Source organism: Alligator sinensis, unplaced genomic scaffold (genome assembly GCF_000455745.1).
Source record: "Alligator sinensis unplaced genomic scaffold, ASM45574v1 scaffold104_1, whole genome shotgun sequence".
In the NCBI taxonomy this organism is placed as follows: Eukaryota; Metazoa; Chordata; order Crocodylia; family Alligatoridae; genus Alligator; species Alligator sinensis.
The window spans coordinates 3,478,814-3,494,918 of NW_005841867.1; the positions used below are offsets into that span (position 1 = coordinate 3,478,814).

At 45.2% G+C, this 16,105-nt stretch overlaps 1 protein-coding gene across 1 annotated transcript in view; it reads left to right on the forward strand.

Moving 5' to 3' along the window:
* Positions 1 to 16,105, forward strand: part of WDR1 (WD repeat domain 1) — a 113,758-nt gene that overhangs the window by 74,246 nt on the left and 23,407 nt on the right. Inside the window, exons 2-3 of the mRNA XM_014525969.1 lie at positions 12,547 to 12,617; positions 14,621 to 14,645. Coding sequence (XP_014381455.1) covers positions 12,547 to 12,617; positions 14,621 to 14,645 — 96 coding nt within the window. The remainder of the gene's footprint in view (positions 1 to 12,546; positions 12,618 to 14,620; positions 14,646 to 16,105) is intronic.

The following is a 16,105-nucleotide window of genomic DNA, read 5'->3' on the forward strand; positions in this document are numbered from 1 at the left end:
CTTCTAGCTACCCATGTACTATAGTGAACTCAGGCACACAACTTGCAGTCTTTATCCAGGCTGTTAAAGCAATGTTATTCCAGCTACAGCTAAATCAGGTCAATACAGGCCCCTCAGTGACATATCATGTGTTTGTCTTTCACAGGATGCCTGTGATCTCTTATGCATGACAATTTTTCTTGACAGCTTACTTCACACTATAATTCTTTGCATTTAAGTAGAGCCTTTTATCTTTACAAGAGGTGTCTATGTATCTCTATTACACAGTGTGTATTTTGACATGAATAGATCCCATGTCTCATGACTCCCTGTCTCTTCCTATAGTCACTGAACTAAGCTACCTTCCTGGAATAGGTGTACCTAATGTTATTGTTTATTATCACCAGATATGAAACATAGGTTTACCTGAATCTTGAAGGACTGCTGTTTCACCAAATTACTAGTGAATATGTTGAGAAATGCTGACTACATAGGGTGAAATTCACTTTTGTGTCAGCTACAGCACAGGACCTATGTACCACTTAGGCAAGAAATAGACATCACAGACTGAAGGGGATCAGCTGTGCTGCAATGTGTCACAGCACAACTGACTTGCTTCACTGGGCAAAACACACATTCCCCTTGTCCTGCTCTTGATGGCACAGAACAATGGGCAATGTGATTTTTCCCTCTTTCCCCACTCATTCAGACCTGCTGCCCTGCAATTGCTGGAGAGCAGGCTGCCCTGCCTGAGTGGGAAAAGGCTTTTATGGAGCTGAGCTGGAAAGGGCAATCAGAAGGGACAAGTTTAGCTGGGTAGAGAAAAGCTCTTCGCTGCCCAGACAGACCCATTCCCTGCAATCACAGGGGATGAATCGGGCTGGGTAGGGAAAAACCGTTTCCTGTGCAGCCAGATCTGTTCTCTGTAATCATGGGGGATGGGTCTGGCTGAGCAAGGAACCGTGACATCCCTGCTTATAAAGAGGCACCCCAAGATTTCCTGGGGTGTCTCTCTAAACGGGGCAAGTGGACAGGTGCTCTGGGGGCTTGAGGGATGTCTGTTTCTTGCCCATGCTCGAGGAACCCTCAAGTCTCCAGAACACCTGCTGGGTGGGCATGTTTGGGGTGTGCAAGTCACACAGGCTGTTTGTACTCTTCCACCACAGAGGTAGTCAAGTCTGCAGCAATAAAGCAGCAGATTCTATTACTACCTTTTGTTGCACTACTGATTTTCCTTTGATGTGGTATGACAAAAGGTACTGACATCTATTTGCTCACAATTTGTGCCACCATAAACACTTTTACGCCAGCACAAATGAGATGTCAGGTGACATCTGTTTCTACCCTTAAATCCTCAAAACAGAAATTAAGAGAGACATCGGCCCTGGCATATCTCCCTGAACAGGCAGGAATTCCATCCTTAGAAAAGTGATTATCTGATGAGCTAGCGTTAATTTGACAACATTATTGAACAGGACATTTCAGTCACACAGGTGGGAAAGCATTATCAAACTAAACACCTACTAGTAGGCATATTTCATGTGGCTGATCTGACCCTTAGGGATTCATTCTCAAAAATCATCAGGCCAGTTCAGAGAAACTTTGAGTTAAATTGCTGGTTTTTGTTATTTGGTTATTTTTTACAAATCTTCAGGTAAAATAATCACATGCTTTAAATTATGACAACAGTTCTCTTTTAGTGTATGGCAATTCTGTATTGTTTTGCAGAGACAAAAGTGAAAACAGCCATCTCTAGCCAAGGTTTTGTGCCATAGGCACAATTACTTCTGGATTTTTTGTTTTTCAGCGAGATGTCATCTAACATACAACCCTGTGTAACAAGCTGCTAGGCATGCCAGTGAAAGCTGTTGTACCTATTCTCTAGTGGCAAGCCATGAATCCTGATAAATCCACCTTCATTAAGAGATCTCCCAAAGCCTTCAGTAACATAATTGTGCTTTATTTCAGAAAAGTAATTCAAATGGTATTGCTCTCCATTAAAGGTTAACATTTTACTAGCATCTTGTCAAAAATAATCAGCAGCTAATCGGTGCTAATACTGGCATATGCCTTTAATTTTTTAGACTTTGACATATCATCTTGTGCTATAAATGATTCTAGAAGCCCCGTTTTCTCTTATTCCCCATTGCTATGCCAAAAGTTGTTTAAAATAATGGCTGATTTATCTCCTATACACCCATGATGCCTTACATAACACTCAAAGAATCCTTTGACAAAAGGGCATGTAGTGACAGAGAAATTAAAACTTCTCATTATAGCTCCAGAGGTGTGAGTTCAAGTTCTGCTCAGGACTTGTACCAAAGGACATCCCCAGTGGACCCAGCTATAAATGTCATTTGGCTGGAAGGTCAAAGGGAACCAAATGTGATACTAGTCACATCATTCCTTTGCATGTTATTGGCTATACATACTGGTGTGCTTTAGAAATACTAGCCCAATGGGCTACAAGACTCAGCAGGACTTGTGCTTGTTCTTGAAGATCTGTGATGTTAAGGAACTAAGATTGTTACAGAAACTCCAAGGAGGGTTTGAACTGTTAATTTAGTTATTTTTATAATGTTTTTAATTTAGTGTTTTTCCACTATGATGTGCTAACAACACAAATATTGAAAAAGTCTAAGGTCAGTTCTTATTACAGAATTAACCAAGTAACACAGAATTAACAAACACACTACATTTCAACACTCAGTTCCTCATTTTTATCATTTCTCTCTACATCTCTATCTAGTTATTATAAACTGTATGAAGTAGGGAGCTTAACTTCTTTGCCTGTGAAGCAACTAATACACTTGCAACTCTGTAGGCCTGATCCAAAGCTCACCAAAGTCAATGGAAAGATTCCCACTGACTGCATCAAGTTTTGGATTCAAGCTGGGGTGGAAATATGGCAGTTGGAGAGATTAAGTCAAAAGTTCATCCGAGCCGAATTCAGGCACACCAGTTTCTAAAACCTGCAGCAAGCAAAGGTGTCATGTTCTTAGCAGCACTCCTGACTCTCCAGTCCAAATGATCAGGAAACCTTTGGCACAATCCAGATCAGGATTTGAAAATAAACTCATGCCAAAGGTGTAAAGCTAAGAAGTTGCACATAAACCAGTTTAAGTGATCAGAAACTGCTTTAAACCTGTAACAGAACAGAAGCTCAGTTCACATAAATCAGTTTCAAAATGACTGAAACTGGTTTAAGATAAACCTGGTTGAATGTAGCATCGGACTTAACTGAGTTGGGTCAAACCAGTTTATGAAACTTCTGTCCCAGACCCCTTCCTGGTTCAAGTTCAATCAGAGTACTCCAGCATCCCAGCATTTTTCAGCCCTGGGCTGGGCTGTCTGCTCCAGAAAGAGAGCTACCAAGCTGGAACAGTAAGGGCTGGCTGACAAGGTGGGGAGCAAACCTGGCTTGGGATGCAGCCCAGTCTACAGAGAAGAGGGACTAAACCCTGAGGCAAACCCCATCTGGGGTCTTGGGCCAGGGAGTGGGGTTAAACACCCCTTCCCCCACTCAAACTTACTGCTGGCTGCAACTGTGGACTACAAATCCCAGAAGCAGGAAAAGGAAGTGATGAGCAACTCTACAGAGTCCTGCTGTTGTAAGTCTGGACTGCAAATCCCAGAAACCTCTGGGGCATCAGGAAGAGGAAGTAAATACACAGCCAGACAGCCAGGTAAATGTCTGTTCACTTCTATTTCAATGTAATCTCTGCAATTTAGACTAACCTGCAAAGACTATTGATTCAGCCGCAGGCTTTTTGACCGTCTGTACCTAGCCCATGAAAATACATTTAGCACTCTGTCACCACACCTCTAGTACAAAATATTTATCAGGGGAAAGCTCTCAAGATACAACTGTTAGGAAACAATTTACAAATAGAAATAATCTGTTCTTATTTAAGGATCTTCTTGCTTAAGGTTTGCCTTGTTTTTGAGTGTGGTCTTTTCAGCAGACTCCATTTAATTCTTGGACTTTGCCAATCATGAAAAAAATGGTCTCTGAAAGCCATGTAAGTAATTCAGAATTGGATCCTTACTACAGGGAAAACTGATACAACCCTAGATACTGCAATAATTTCCTCTTAAACATTGCATAATTTAAGTTTCCTTTTCTGAACTGAGTCACCCCCTGGGACACAAGCCTATGTTTTGCTGATTTACAGAATGTAGATACTCCACAGCTCTTTTTCATTCAGAGCTCTCACTGAAGGTTTCTGGAGATCATGGTGGCCTTATGACTTATCTAAAAATGATCTATAATAAGATGCAATATTCTATTATACTAGTTTTAATCTGAAACATTTACTGTTGTCATTTTCCTCTGTCAGAATCTTGCCTGTCAGGAGTTTGTGTGTCAGTCATTGCCTGCTTTATCTATCTAATTTATGTAAATGAGGAGGATGTCTTCTTCATCACCAAAAAGAGGTAGTTAGCTGTGGTAGTCTGAAGTCAACGACCTGGAAGATCGCAAAGAGTGCACCCTCAGCAAGGCTGCAGATGACCCCAAGCTGGAGGGAGTAGTAGATATGCTGGAGGGTAGGGCTAGGATTCAAAGTGACTTAGACAAATTGGAGGATTGGGCCAAAAGGAATCCCATAAGCTTCAACAAGGACAAGCGCAAAGTCCTGCACTGAAGATGGAACAATCCCATGCACCAGTACAGGCTGGGGGCTGACTGGGTGGGCAGCAGCTCTGCAGAAAAGGACCTGGGGGTTACCATGGACAATAAGCTAAATATGAGCCAGCAGTGTGCCCTTGTTGCCAAGAAGGCTAATAGCATACTGGGCTGCATCGCTAGGTGTGTTGCCAGTAGGTCAAGGGAAGTGATTATTCCTCTCTGCTCAGCACTGGTAAGGCCACATATGGAGTACTGTGTTCAGTTTTGGACCCCCACTATAGAAAGGATGTGGACAATTTGAAGACAGTCCAGTGGAGGGTGACAAAAATGGTGAGGGGGCTGGGGGACATGAATTATGAGGAAAGACTGAGGGCATTGGGTTTATTTAGTCTAGAGAAGAGAAGACTGAGAAGGCACTTCGACTACCTGAAGCAGGGTTTGAAAGAGGATGGAGCTTGATTGTTCTCAGTGGTGACAGATGACACACCAAAGAGCAACAGTCTCAAGTTGCAGCAAAGGAAGTTTAGGTTAGATATTAGGAAGAATTTTCTCACCAGGAGGGTAGTAAAACACTGTAGCAGATTACCCAGAGATGTTGTCAAAGCTCCATCCTTGGAGGTTTGCAAAACCTGGCTAGACAAAACTTTGGCTGGGATGATCTAGTTGGGGATGGTCCCCATTTGAGCAGGGGGTTGGACTAGACGATCTCCTGAGGTCCCCTCCAACCCTAGCTTTCTATGATTCCAAGTCAGGCAGAATGCAGGGCAGATGTGAACTTTATAGAACAGTGATTCTCAACCAGGATGCCATGAGCTCCTTAGAAGAGTTCTGCAACACTTGGTCTTTGAGAGAGGGTAAACACTGCCTCCTTTACATTTTGGGCACCCTGAGCCGGCTCAGTGTCCCAGCACCATTCCTTAAAGTCCCTCCCACCACCTGAAGCACAGGAGGAGCAAGGGAATGAACTGAGCTGAAATGGACAATTCCTGACATCCCCTCTGCTCCAAGTGGTATGGGCAGGTAGCAGATGGTCACTGTTTTTCAGCCCAACTTATTCTCTCTCAGTCCTCTCATGCTCTGAGTTCTGGTGGGAGGGTCAGTGAAGACTGGTGGCTCTAGTCTCTGCCATTCACGTTCCTGGAGGAGCAACCACAGCAACAGAAGTCCTGCTCACTCCCTCAGGTAGAGTCAGTGGCGTACCAATGGGAGAGGGGTGACAGCTGGGCCAAGAGGCCGGGGTGCCTCCCGCGTTTGGTGTGTGACCCACCCGCTCACCTGGTGGGTTGTACATTTGTTTACCTGTTACGACCAGAAATTCTGTCCACCACCCCTCCACCGGCATCCGGTGTGCCACGGTGTCAATTTCCTTGTGGAAGTACTGTGGACCAGGAGAGGGGGCTCCGCACCCTGCTTGGATCATCCCTGGGGGGGCGCAAATGCAAATGCAGCCTTCACCTGGCACCAGCCTCTTCACGCAGCAGCCACTGTCAGCCCCTCCCATCTCCTGCTTCTTCAGAGGTCTAATGAACTACCCCCAAGCTCTCCAGTCTGTCCTGCTGAGCAGCCTTTGCCGGCATGGAGCCCCATGCATCACCCCCACCCTCAAGGTGTCAGGGGTGCCCAGCTCACCCTGCTACCCCTTAGGGAAATCCTGTTAAGTGCCATGTGGTAAAAGGAGGTGAGCACTGTCAGAAATATATGTCTTTAAATGGGGTAACACTAAATTCTAAAAAAGTGGTGTCTTGAGTCTGAAGGACTGAGATTCACTGTTATAGACTAAATCAGAGATGCCTAGCGTAAGCTTTAGTAAACAGAGGACTTACTTCATCAGATGCTAATCAGCATCTGATGAAGTAAGCCTGCTGGTTACAAAAGTTTATGCTAGGCATTTCTAACTTGGTCTATAAGGTGCAAATCTACCTTGCCTTCTTCAAGAACAAAATCTAGTTCTTATAAAGTGTTAATCTGTAATTAGAGATTGTATTTTCTGGTATTTGGGAAGTTATCTAAGCTTCAGTACAAGTTAGTATTTTTATGTTATGGATCAGAATATTCTTTTCTATGAGTATTTCTATATTCTTAATTCGCCTTAACTCCTCCTCTTTTAATAATATCCAAATTAATACTATTACAAAACTGAAGGCCACCATTTTGAAAGATGGCATCTCAATAGAAGTACTCATGGCTGCTTGCAGATGTTTAAAAAAAAGTGCTTTACCAGAAGAAGCGGCACATTTCTTCGACCCAGCTCTGCAGCGCGTGTATAGATCGCTAAAAGGGTAGGTGTGTATAGATCACTTCAGCAGGGCTTTTTGGTGCCTTTAGCTAAAGCTGATTCAATCAGCTATTAGATAAAAGTGCCAAAAAAGCCCCAGTAAAGTGCCTGATATAGAGACGTTGGGCAGGCTAGGTCTAACTAAAGCACTGCCTCTTTTAGGCATGCGTGAGGCTCAGCACAGAAACACACCAAATTTAAAATAAAGTGCCTGTTTTGACTGTTTGGGTTGTTTTTTTTTTAACATCTGCAAGTAGCCTAGGTGCCTAAACTAATAGGCTGATTATTCACTCTCAACTCCTACTGAACTCAATAGAAGTTCAATGCTTACCAGTTCTGGAAATCAGCCCACTTATTTTAGGTGCCTAAATGGACTTAACTGTATACTTCTATACTCTCAGGTTTCATAACTTTAGCCCTGGACTTCAGTAGCAAAAGTCAGAAAGTGGTATAGAGAGCTACTGTTTTCAGAAGAGCTATGTCAAGCAGTGGGTACCCTATCACATGGTAGTCCAATTATTTTGGCTCTGACGGATGGCATCAGTGGTATGCTGCTGGGAGCAGATGCTGTGTCTACCACTACAAAATACGACACATGTCAAAGAACATGCAGTACAGTATCAATAGCAAAATAAGCATGCAGCAGAGAGGCCTAAGATTCAAAATAAAATTCAGATATCAAACCTGTATCCTAAGTATGGTATCAAGCACATCAGCAAATAAGCTGCTATAAAGGATACTGGCTACTGCCCCAGAACTCTCACAGACATACTAGTGATAGCTGGAAACCAGCATGCCTTATTAATGTGTGTGTTTGGTTCTGTATTCCAATTTCTTTCTGGAAATAGTTAAAAGCTAATATGCTTTAAGCAATCTCATATCTTTTTTTAAACTTGTCTTCAGTATAGCGTGTAGTTTTTTGTTTGTTTGTTTACTTGTTTTTGCTGGGCACATCTATACAAGACATTGACTGCAGTTGTCTAATTAGCTTTGCAGGAAGTGTCCCAGTGTCTACATGTGTGTCCCTACTAGGCTGCAGACAACTTATAAACTCTGCAACAAGCTAGTTTTTGTAAATACAAGTACCGTCCTGCTGTGGAGTTTTTTTTTCATGCACAGCAACACATGCGTAGACACTGACCCAGCTGGCTAGCCCCACACTAGAGACCCTTGTGGCCCAGCCAGCCTCTCAGCAACATGTTGGATTGGGTCACAGCAGCCCCAGGCTGGCAGACTGACCCACCGGGCCCTCTGCCTGCTGAGGTGCTCCAACCTGGCTCAAATATCTACTAGACTTCTGTTCTCACCGTGGGTGTATCAATCATACTAAAATAAAGTGGGCACGTCTACATGTGCCTATTAATGCAAAGCAATAAACCCCCGTGCATATCATGCCAGAGTTTATTGCTCCCGGGTACTGCGTTTACACGTGCGCCCCAGAGCAATAAACTCCGGCATAATATGCACTCTAGTTTATTGCTTCGCTTTAATATGCGGACGCAGACGTGCCCACTTTATCTTATTATAATTGACATGCCCCTGGGGAGAACAGAATTCTGTAGATATTTGAAAGCTAGACACTTGTTTTGTTTTTACAAATAACCATATGAACATCCCCTGTACTTTTTAGTAAACATAAAAGTTGTGCTATAGCTGAAAAATCTATAGCATAACAGAATTGATAACCAGTAGATAAGGTATCACATCAGATGGAAATCATGCCATGTACTCAAAATGCAACCAAATCCTTTTCATGTTAGTTGGCAGGTAGAAATACAGGAACCGTAATGCTTATATTGCTGGGAACTGTAAATTATTCTATGTAATTTGGTTTGTACAGTTCCGAAATATGCTGGAGTAAGTATACATAACCCTTTTGGATTATTATTAAATGTTTTCTTATAAGTCTCTGTCTATTATTTTAAATAAAGCAGAATAGATTAATATTCCAGAGTACATTTTATATCAATTTAGGTACTGGCCAAAATCTTGAGGCAGGCAAAAAACTTGTCAATCTACTTATGAATCATTTTTTCATGACAAAAATTTATTTTCAACCCAAGTGACATTTAGTTTATACCCTGAATTATGTGAACTGACAGATTTTGTTACTTTATTTAGATCAATGGCAGCACTATTCTTTTGTTTCTGTGTTATTTGTAATCTGTGTAACTGCTGAATCTAAGCCATTTGACTCGGTATTAGCCTGTGGCTAATTTCATGGGTTAATTATGTAACTCCTCTTATTTTCAAATCAATTGCTTTTTATCTTCAATGGCTTTCTTGTTATTTTTGAATTATGGGAAAAGGTTTTTTAAAAAAAAAGACAGCATCTAATTGGTACCCCATGGGCCACTTATAATTGTATATGCTCCAGAATTTAGCTTTTTACTCTTGTCATACTCTCCTGCAGATTTTGATCTATTCATGTACTTAACTGTTCTCTCCCCACCTCAGTCTCTAATTATTTTTTTTATCTTTTGATGGTGCAAACTCATTCAATGCTCCTGGTGAAAGCCTAGTCTCGATTGATACCATTGGGTTATTTGCTGTATTTTCCATGCTGTTTCCTTTTCTTAATACAACTAAGTCTTACAGACATTTTCTTTATGTTGCTTTCAAAGACACCTAGATCTTTCTCTTTAGAGGGTACAAATACTTGAATACCCATCAACATGAGCAATTTGAAATAGTCATTACTAATAGCACGACCTAAAGTTGAGCATATTGAATCAAATATGTAGAGAATGAGGCATTACTTAGAAACAAAATTATTCAGAAGCTACACTAGAATTCTGTACATCTTGGTTTAGAGCACAGCAGATTAAAACTGCATAGGTAGTTTGAAACTAGATCCAAACACTAAAAGTTTCAAAGTTATGCTACTTTACACTGTCAATTTATGACCCTCTAAAGTGATCTCAGCATCCAGGGATCATAGCTGGAGGAAGAAAATATTATTTGTGGGGGCTGAGTGTGTGTGCACACACAAGCACACATGCACCACCCCCAGCAAGTAAGTCTGTCATGGGAAAGGGGTGTGGAGGGGCAGGGCTGGGGTGAATGAGGTCCCAGAGCTGGGGCAGGTTGTGAGATGCTCGGAGCCCAAGCAGCTCCTCCAGGGGCACAGGGGAGTTCACACCACTGCACACCTCCCCACCCAGCCCCGGGACAGGCACAGGGGGCATGTGCCTCCCTGATCTGTGTGTGGAGTAGAAGTAGGCTGCCACTGTGGGCTGGGGTCTGCACTCTGCTGCCAGTGCCCTGGGAGTGTCTCAATGCCATGTGCCTCCTGCGCACTGACTGTGCCACCTGCCCGGTTGTGGGAGGCATGTGGCATCATGTGGCTGCAGGTCTACCAGCAGCTGGGTGCAGAGCGCAGACTGCAGCAGCAGCCTGCTTCTGTCCCATGCACAGTACAGATCACGGGGCACGTATACCCTATACCTGCCCTGGGGGTGCGGGTAGCAGCAGAAGCCCCCCCGCCCGCACCCCTGGAAAAGCCCCCCACTCCTCCCACTGCAGCCACCTGGAGCCCACGCCCAGGCTGCCTGCATTTGTGGTGGGAAGGGGGACTAAGCCCCATTAGGCCCGGTCTTCTGCCACCTATGCCAGGGATAAAGGAGAAATGAGGACTGCAAAACTACATCTTTTTAAGGTAGTCAAGCTAACTGAGCCAGGGACAGGAAGAGAGTGGTGTAGGCACTGCCCCAAGGGTTCTACGCCTCCTAAACGTTCCATTTGGGGGCTGGACCCAACGGTCTTGCGAGGTCCCTTCCAAACCCTTACAATCTATGAATTGGGTATCTCAGCTCTTGGTGCTGTCACATTTATGTCCCCTTTGCACCAGCAGACTCCTGCTAGCAGTTTCAGAAAGGTGAAGAATCTGGGTGAAATTCTGTTCCCACTGAAGCCAATGGGAGTTTTGTCATTGACTTCAGTAGATCTAGGATTTTGCCCTTTATCAGAAAGAATTTTATGTTGTTAAACTTCCTGTTTAATATTCATATGAAGTCAATAAATAAGACATTAAATGTTATGGCTTCTGATATTATCAATATGCAAAAAAAAATCATTATATTGTTATTTCTTTAAAACCAGATCCGATTTTTTTTCTACCATTACCCTTAGCTGTCTTTCAAAATGAAAAGCCAAGTTTTGCGGGGGGAAGGCCCGGTTATTTTTATTAATGTTTTATCACCATCTAAAACAGTGAGGGCCAAGATTTCTGGCAAATATGCAACAAATGAGCCCTGTCCTCCCCACAAGAGTCCCACTGCGATCCCCTCCCCCTGCCAAATCTACTACTTTGCTTTCTGCTCCCTTCCCTGCCTGGCATTTTGCCACCCATGCCTTCCCCAGTCTGCTGCATAGTCCAAACAGAGACTGCCTATGCCATCTGTGGCATGCATGCCACAGGTTGACCACTTCTCATCTAAAACACTTATCTATGATGGCATCAGCCATTCTAGAAATTAGTTATAATAGCAACTATTAGCAGGCATTGTAAGCCAACTCCATTGTATAGTAATATTAATAAATCCCTTCTTATTTTAAGTTTCTTGCTTCAGTTTTGCTAGACTAGCAGCTTCTTTTACAGCAGACACAAAGGCCATGTCCAGATGAGCACAGCCATGCAATATATGACACTGCAGACATGTCTGTGGCGCCACATACTGCACATTTGGGTGTTCTCCACGCTGCAAGGGAGCAGTGCGGGCAGGGGGATGTTGACCCCTGGATATCCTGGCAAGGGCCCCATGGATCAGTACGGTTCAGGTCTCCACAGACCATTGCTGCACAGAAACTTGTGATCAGCCTCCCTACACATTACTTTTCCAACAAGACAGGGCAGGTGAGATTAGAAGGCGCCCTTGGGGCAGAGCTGGCAGTCGCAGAGCCCCAGGATCATCACAGCCATCCCTGGGGACCCCACACCATGGCAAACACAAAAAAACTAGTTCTCGTTCTCCCATTAAGAGGGTGTGATGATATGTGGAGTTATGCTTGCTGTCCCCAGGTAGCACAGCAGAGTGGAGGGTGTTTGGTTTTTTGGATGCTTCTGAGCTCAGCTCATTGCCACATGGAGCCAGGAAGGAATTTTTCCACCCCTTCTTGCTAGTTTTTATGGTGGGCTTTTGTGGGGGGGTCTTTTTATTTTGTCTTTGTCAGACGCATTGGGTATTGGCTGAAGTCAAGGCTGGGGATTTTGACTGGGGTGTGCTAATGCTCCTGGTGGGACTAAGGTCTCAAGACTCCTGGCTGGAGGTTCTTGTCCCTCCACTCAGGGTCAGACCAGTTGCCACATTTGGGATTGGTAATTTTACCCCAGGATCAGAATGGTATAGACTGTTGGGGCTTTTGCCTTCTTCTGCAATGGGAGACATGGCCCTCTTCCTTGGATCTCTCAAGTGCAGCAACAGGACATTGACTACTCTCGTCCCCCTGCTTTACCTTTGGCAGATTAGGGTGCTTTTGGTGTCTTTGGGCAAAATGCCTTGTAGTTGTATGACTGGACTGATTATGTAGTTTTAGGAATAGCTTAGATAAGGACTTGTGGGGGATAGGGATGATCCTGTTTCAAGCAGGGGTTTGGACTAGATGTCCTACAGAGGTCCCTTCCAGTTTTTTCTATTATTCTATTTATAATATGTGTTTGTAGAACTGGCTCCTTCTGAAGATGGTATCAATATTGATGTCATCTACTTGGACTTTAAGAAGGCCTTCAACACGGTATCCCATCCTATCCTTAAAAGCACATTGAACGGTTGTGCCATAGATGATTACACAGTTACGTGGGTGGTAAATTGGCTTAAGGGTTGTACCCAGAGAGTGGTGGTGAACGGGTAGTTATTGACTTTGAAAGATGTGGGCAGTGGGGTCCCCCAAGGCTTGGTCCTTGGGCCGGTGCTGTTCAATATCTTCATCAGCGACTTGGATGAGGGCATAGAAAGCACTCTGTCCAAATTTGCAGATGACACCAACCTATGGGGCGAAGCAAACACACATCTGATGGGAAGAAACTGAATCCAGGCGGACCTGAACAGGTTAGAGAAGTGGGCAAAGAACAATAGGATGCAGTTCAACAAGGATAAGTGCAAGGTGCTGCACCTAGGGAGAGGGAATCACCAGCACACCTATAGGCTGAGGGATGACCTTCTCAGCAGCACAACAGCAGAAAGAGATCTTGGAGTCATTGTCGACTCCAGGATGAATAATGAGTAATCAATGTGACAAAGTAATTAGCAGAGCTAACCTCACTTTGTCATACATTAGTAGGTGCATCACAAACGGGTCCAGGGAGGTGATGCTCCCCCTCTATGAGGCACTGGCCAGGCCACAGCTAGAGTACTGCGTCCAATTCTGGGTGCTACAATTCAAGAAGGATGTGGACAATTTTGAGAGGGTCCAGAGGAGGGCCACTCATATGGTTAGAGACCTGCAGGGAAGGCCTTCTGAGGAAAGGCTGAGGGACCTGGACCTTTCCAGCCTCTGCAAGAGAAGGCTGAGGAGGGATCTTGTAGCAGCATACAAATTCACCGGGGGCGGGGGGGCAGCAGGGAATAGCAGATGCTCTGTTTACCACAGCACACTTTGGGGTAAGTAGGAACAATGGCCACAAGATGACAGAACGTAGATTTAGGTTGGACATTAGAAAGAACTTCCTCATGGTTAGAGATGCCAGAATCTGGAACGGGCTTCCAAGGGAGGTGGTACTCTCCCCTACCTTGGGGGTCTTCAAGAAGAAACTGGACAAGCACCTGGCTGGGATCACATGACCCCAGCACTTTTTCCTGCCACTGGCAGGGGGTTGGACTCAATGATCCACTGAGGTCCCTTCCGACCCTAGCATCTATGAATCTATAAGGGAACCGTTACCTGTTTTGTAATGCATATCAGCAACCAACAAAAGAAATAAATAAGAATACAAATTCTATTTTTTCTCTAAAGAGGCCTGTGTGATATTAAAATTGTTAATACAAATCATGCTGTAGAAGATGGAGCATATGGTATGACTAAACGTGTCCACAGATCAGCAAGAGACAAAGCTCACATTTTCAAAATATTATAAATTTTGAGCGTCTTAACTTTGGCATGCCAGACTTGCATCTGATTCTCAGAAGTGCAAATCACCAATAACTGGAGCTGAATGAAAATTTCCCCTGAAAAAAGATTTTGACAAAATGGAAATTTTTTAGAGGTTTTTTTTTTTTTTTTTTAAGACTTGAAACACTGAGAGAAAACAATGAAAAAAAAATGAAAACAAATCATATTCATCCAAAGCTTTTGCAGCAAAAACACAATTTCCTGTTTCCACTCAAACCTTCAGCTGAGGCTAATGGAAGGTGCAGATGCTCACTGTCTCTAAAAATTAGGCATCCAAAAAGGATACACCCCCAGTTGGACAACACCCTTGAAGTTTTGATTCTAAGCTTTTCACAGGCTCTCTCGGCAGTGCTTCAGTACAAAGTACTGCCGCTCTCCTGTTGTCACTCTGCCTTAAACCAGAATTTGCCTCCTTATGTAAACCCGGTTAAAGAGTGAACTGTTTGTAATATACATGTTGGCATACATGAACAGCATGGGCAGCAGCACAGGGTTGTGCCCCTCGGTGCTGCCCCTGCCTGCAGGGAAAGTGTGGCAGGGCAGCAGGGAGCTGGGAGCAGGCAGTTTTCTGCGCCCCCTGCTGTGCCCTGCCACGCTGGGTTCCAACGCTGCTTTGCAGAAGTGGTGAGGGCAGCACAGCGGGGAGCACTATCGGTATGTACTGCCTCCCCAGAGTCCAGGGCCAGTTCTGGGGCTGGGAGGCAGCCAGGGCCGGGCTGGGGCAGAGAGGCAGCAGATGTTTGCAGCTGGCCCAGGTTCTGGGTAGCTGCTTACAATCACAGAGCCTGGGCTGGGGGGCAGGGGTTTTGGTTGGGGGGCAAGGGGCCTTGGGTGGGACGCAGAGGGCAGCAGGGCTGGGAGGCAGGGGCTTTGGGTGGGGGGCAAGGGGCACAGGCAGGGACTATGGGTGGGGGCAAGGGGTACAAGCAAGGCATCCTGCCATGTACCCCCCACCCCCATTTTGTTTTTCTGGCATGCCGGCACTCCGGCACCTTCCAAGGTAGGCATTGTGGGGGTTTTTGGCACTCTGGCCAAAAAACGTTGCCTGCCCCTGGAGTCTATGCTTACCTAGGGGAAATACTGTGATCACCACAGTGGCTTCCTAGTTGTGCCCAGGGAAGACCGCTCTGCTGGCATGGGGTAGTGCCCATGTAGGTAATGCATAGTTAACCTTGGCTTTATGCCCACTTTATGGAAATGGGAGACTCCTCCCTAGCTTGCTCCTGGGGCCTCATGGCTGAATGCAAGCGAAACTTGGGAGCACCCAAACCCCAAGCCTCTGGGCTTGGACCTGCAAATAAGATGCTCCCCTAAGGTTTTGGGAACAAGCCCCAGATGCAGGTGGAGGATGTTTGCCGGTAGTAGGGCCACTTTTGGTTCTGGACTGATTCATGGATTTGGAATTGATTTGGCCAATTTGGCTTGGAATAAGAAAAATAAAAAAAAATAAAAAATCCAAAAGATCTCTGCTACACGTCCACTTGATGCAAATGGAAGACTCCTCCCTACCTTGCACCTGCGGTTGAATGGCTGAGGGCAAGCGAAACTCAGGGGCATCCGAACCCCAATCCCCCAGGCTTGGGTCTGCACATAGGATGCCCGCCAGAGGATTTGAAAGCATCCAAAGCCCGTGGTGGGGGTGGAAGATGCTCGCTAGTAGCAAGGCCACACATGGTTCCTGAATGACAAACGGATTTGGAACTGATTTGGCTGGGAACATGAACATTTTCCTTAAAAAACAAAAAAAAACCCCAAAAGGCAGTTAAAGACTTCATGAGAGTGACTTGGGTTTTGCATATGCTGCATCCATTACCTGCTTATGGTACATTTTGAACACTACTGTCAATCGAGGGTTGAACTCAGCGCACAACCACGATCACCATGGTGCACCTGGCAACGCGGGTGAGGGCAGCCGCGCCCTTCCTTTCGGCTTCACCTTCGCAATGCGCAAGTGTGGGGCAGCGCCACGGGCGGGGGGGAGCTGCGCGCATGCGCACGCATAGAGGCGGGGCTGCGCTCAGCTCCCGCGGGGCGGGACCGCGACGGAGTGACGCCATTTCCGGGGGCGGGCGCGGGGCGGGGCCGGCGGCCAACCGCAGCTGTCGGCGGCGCTC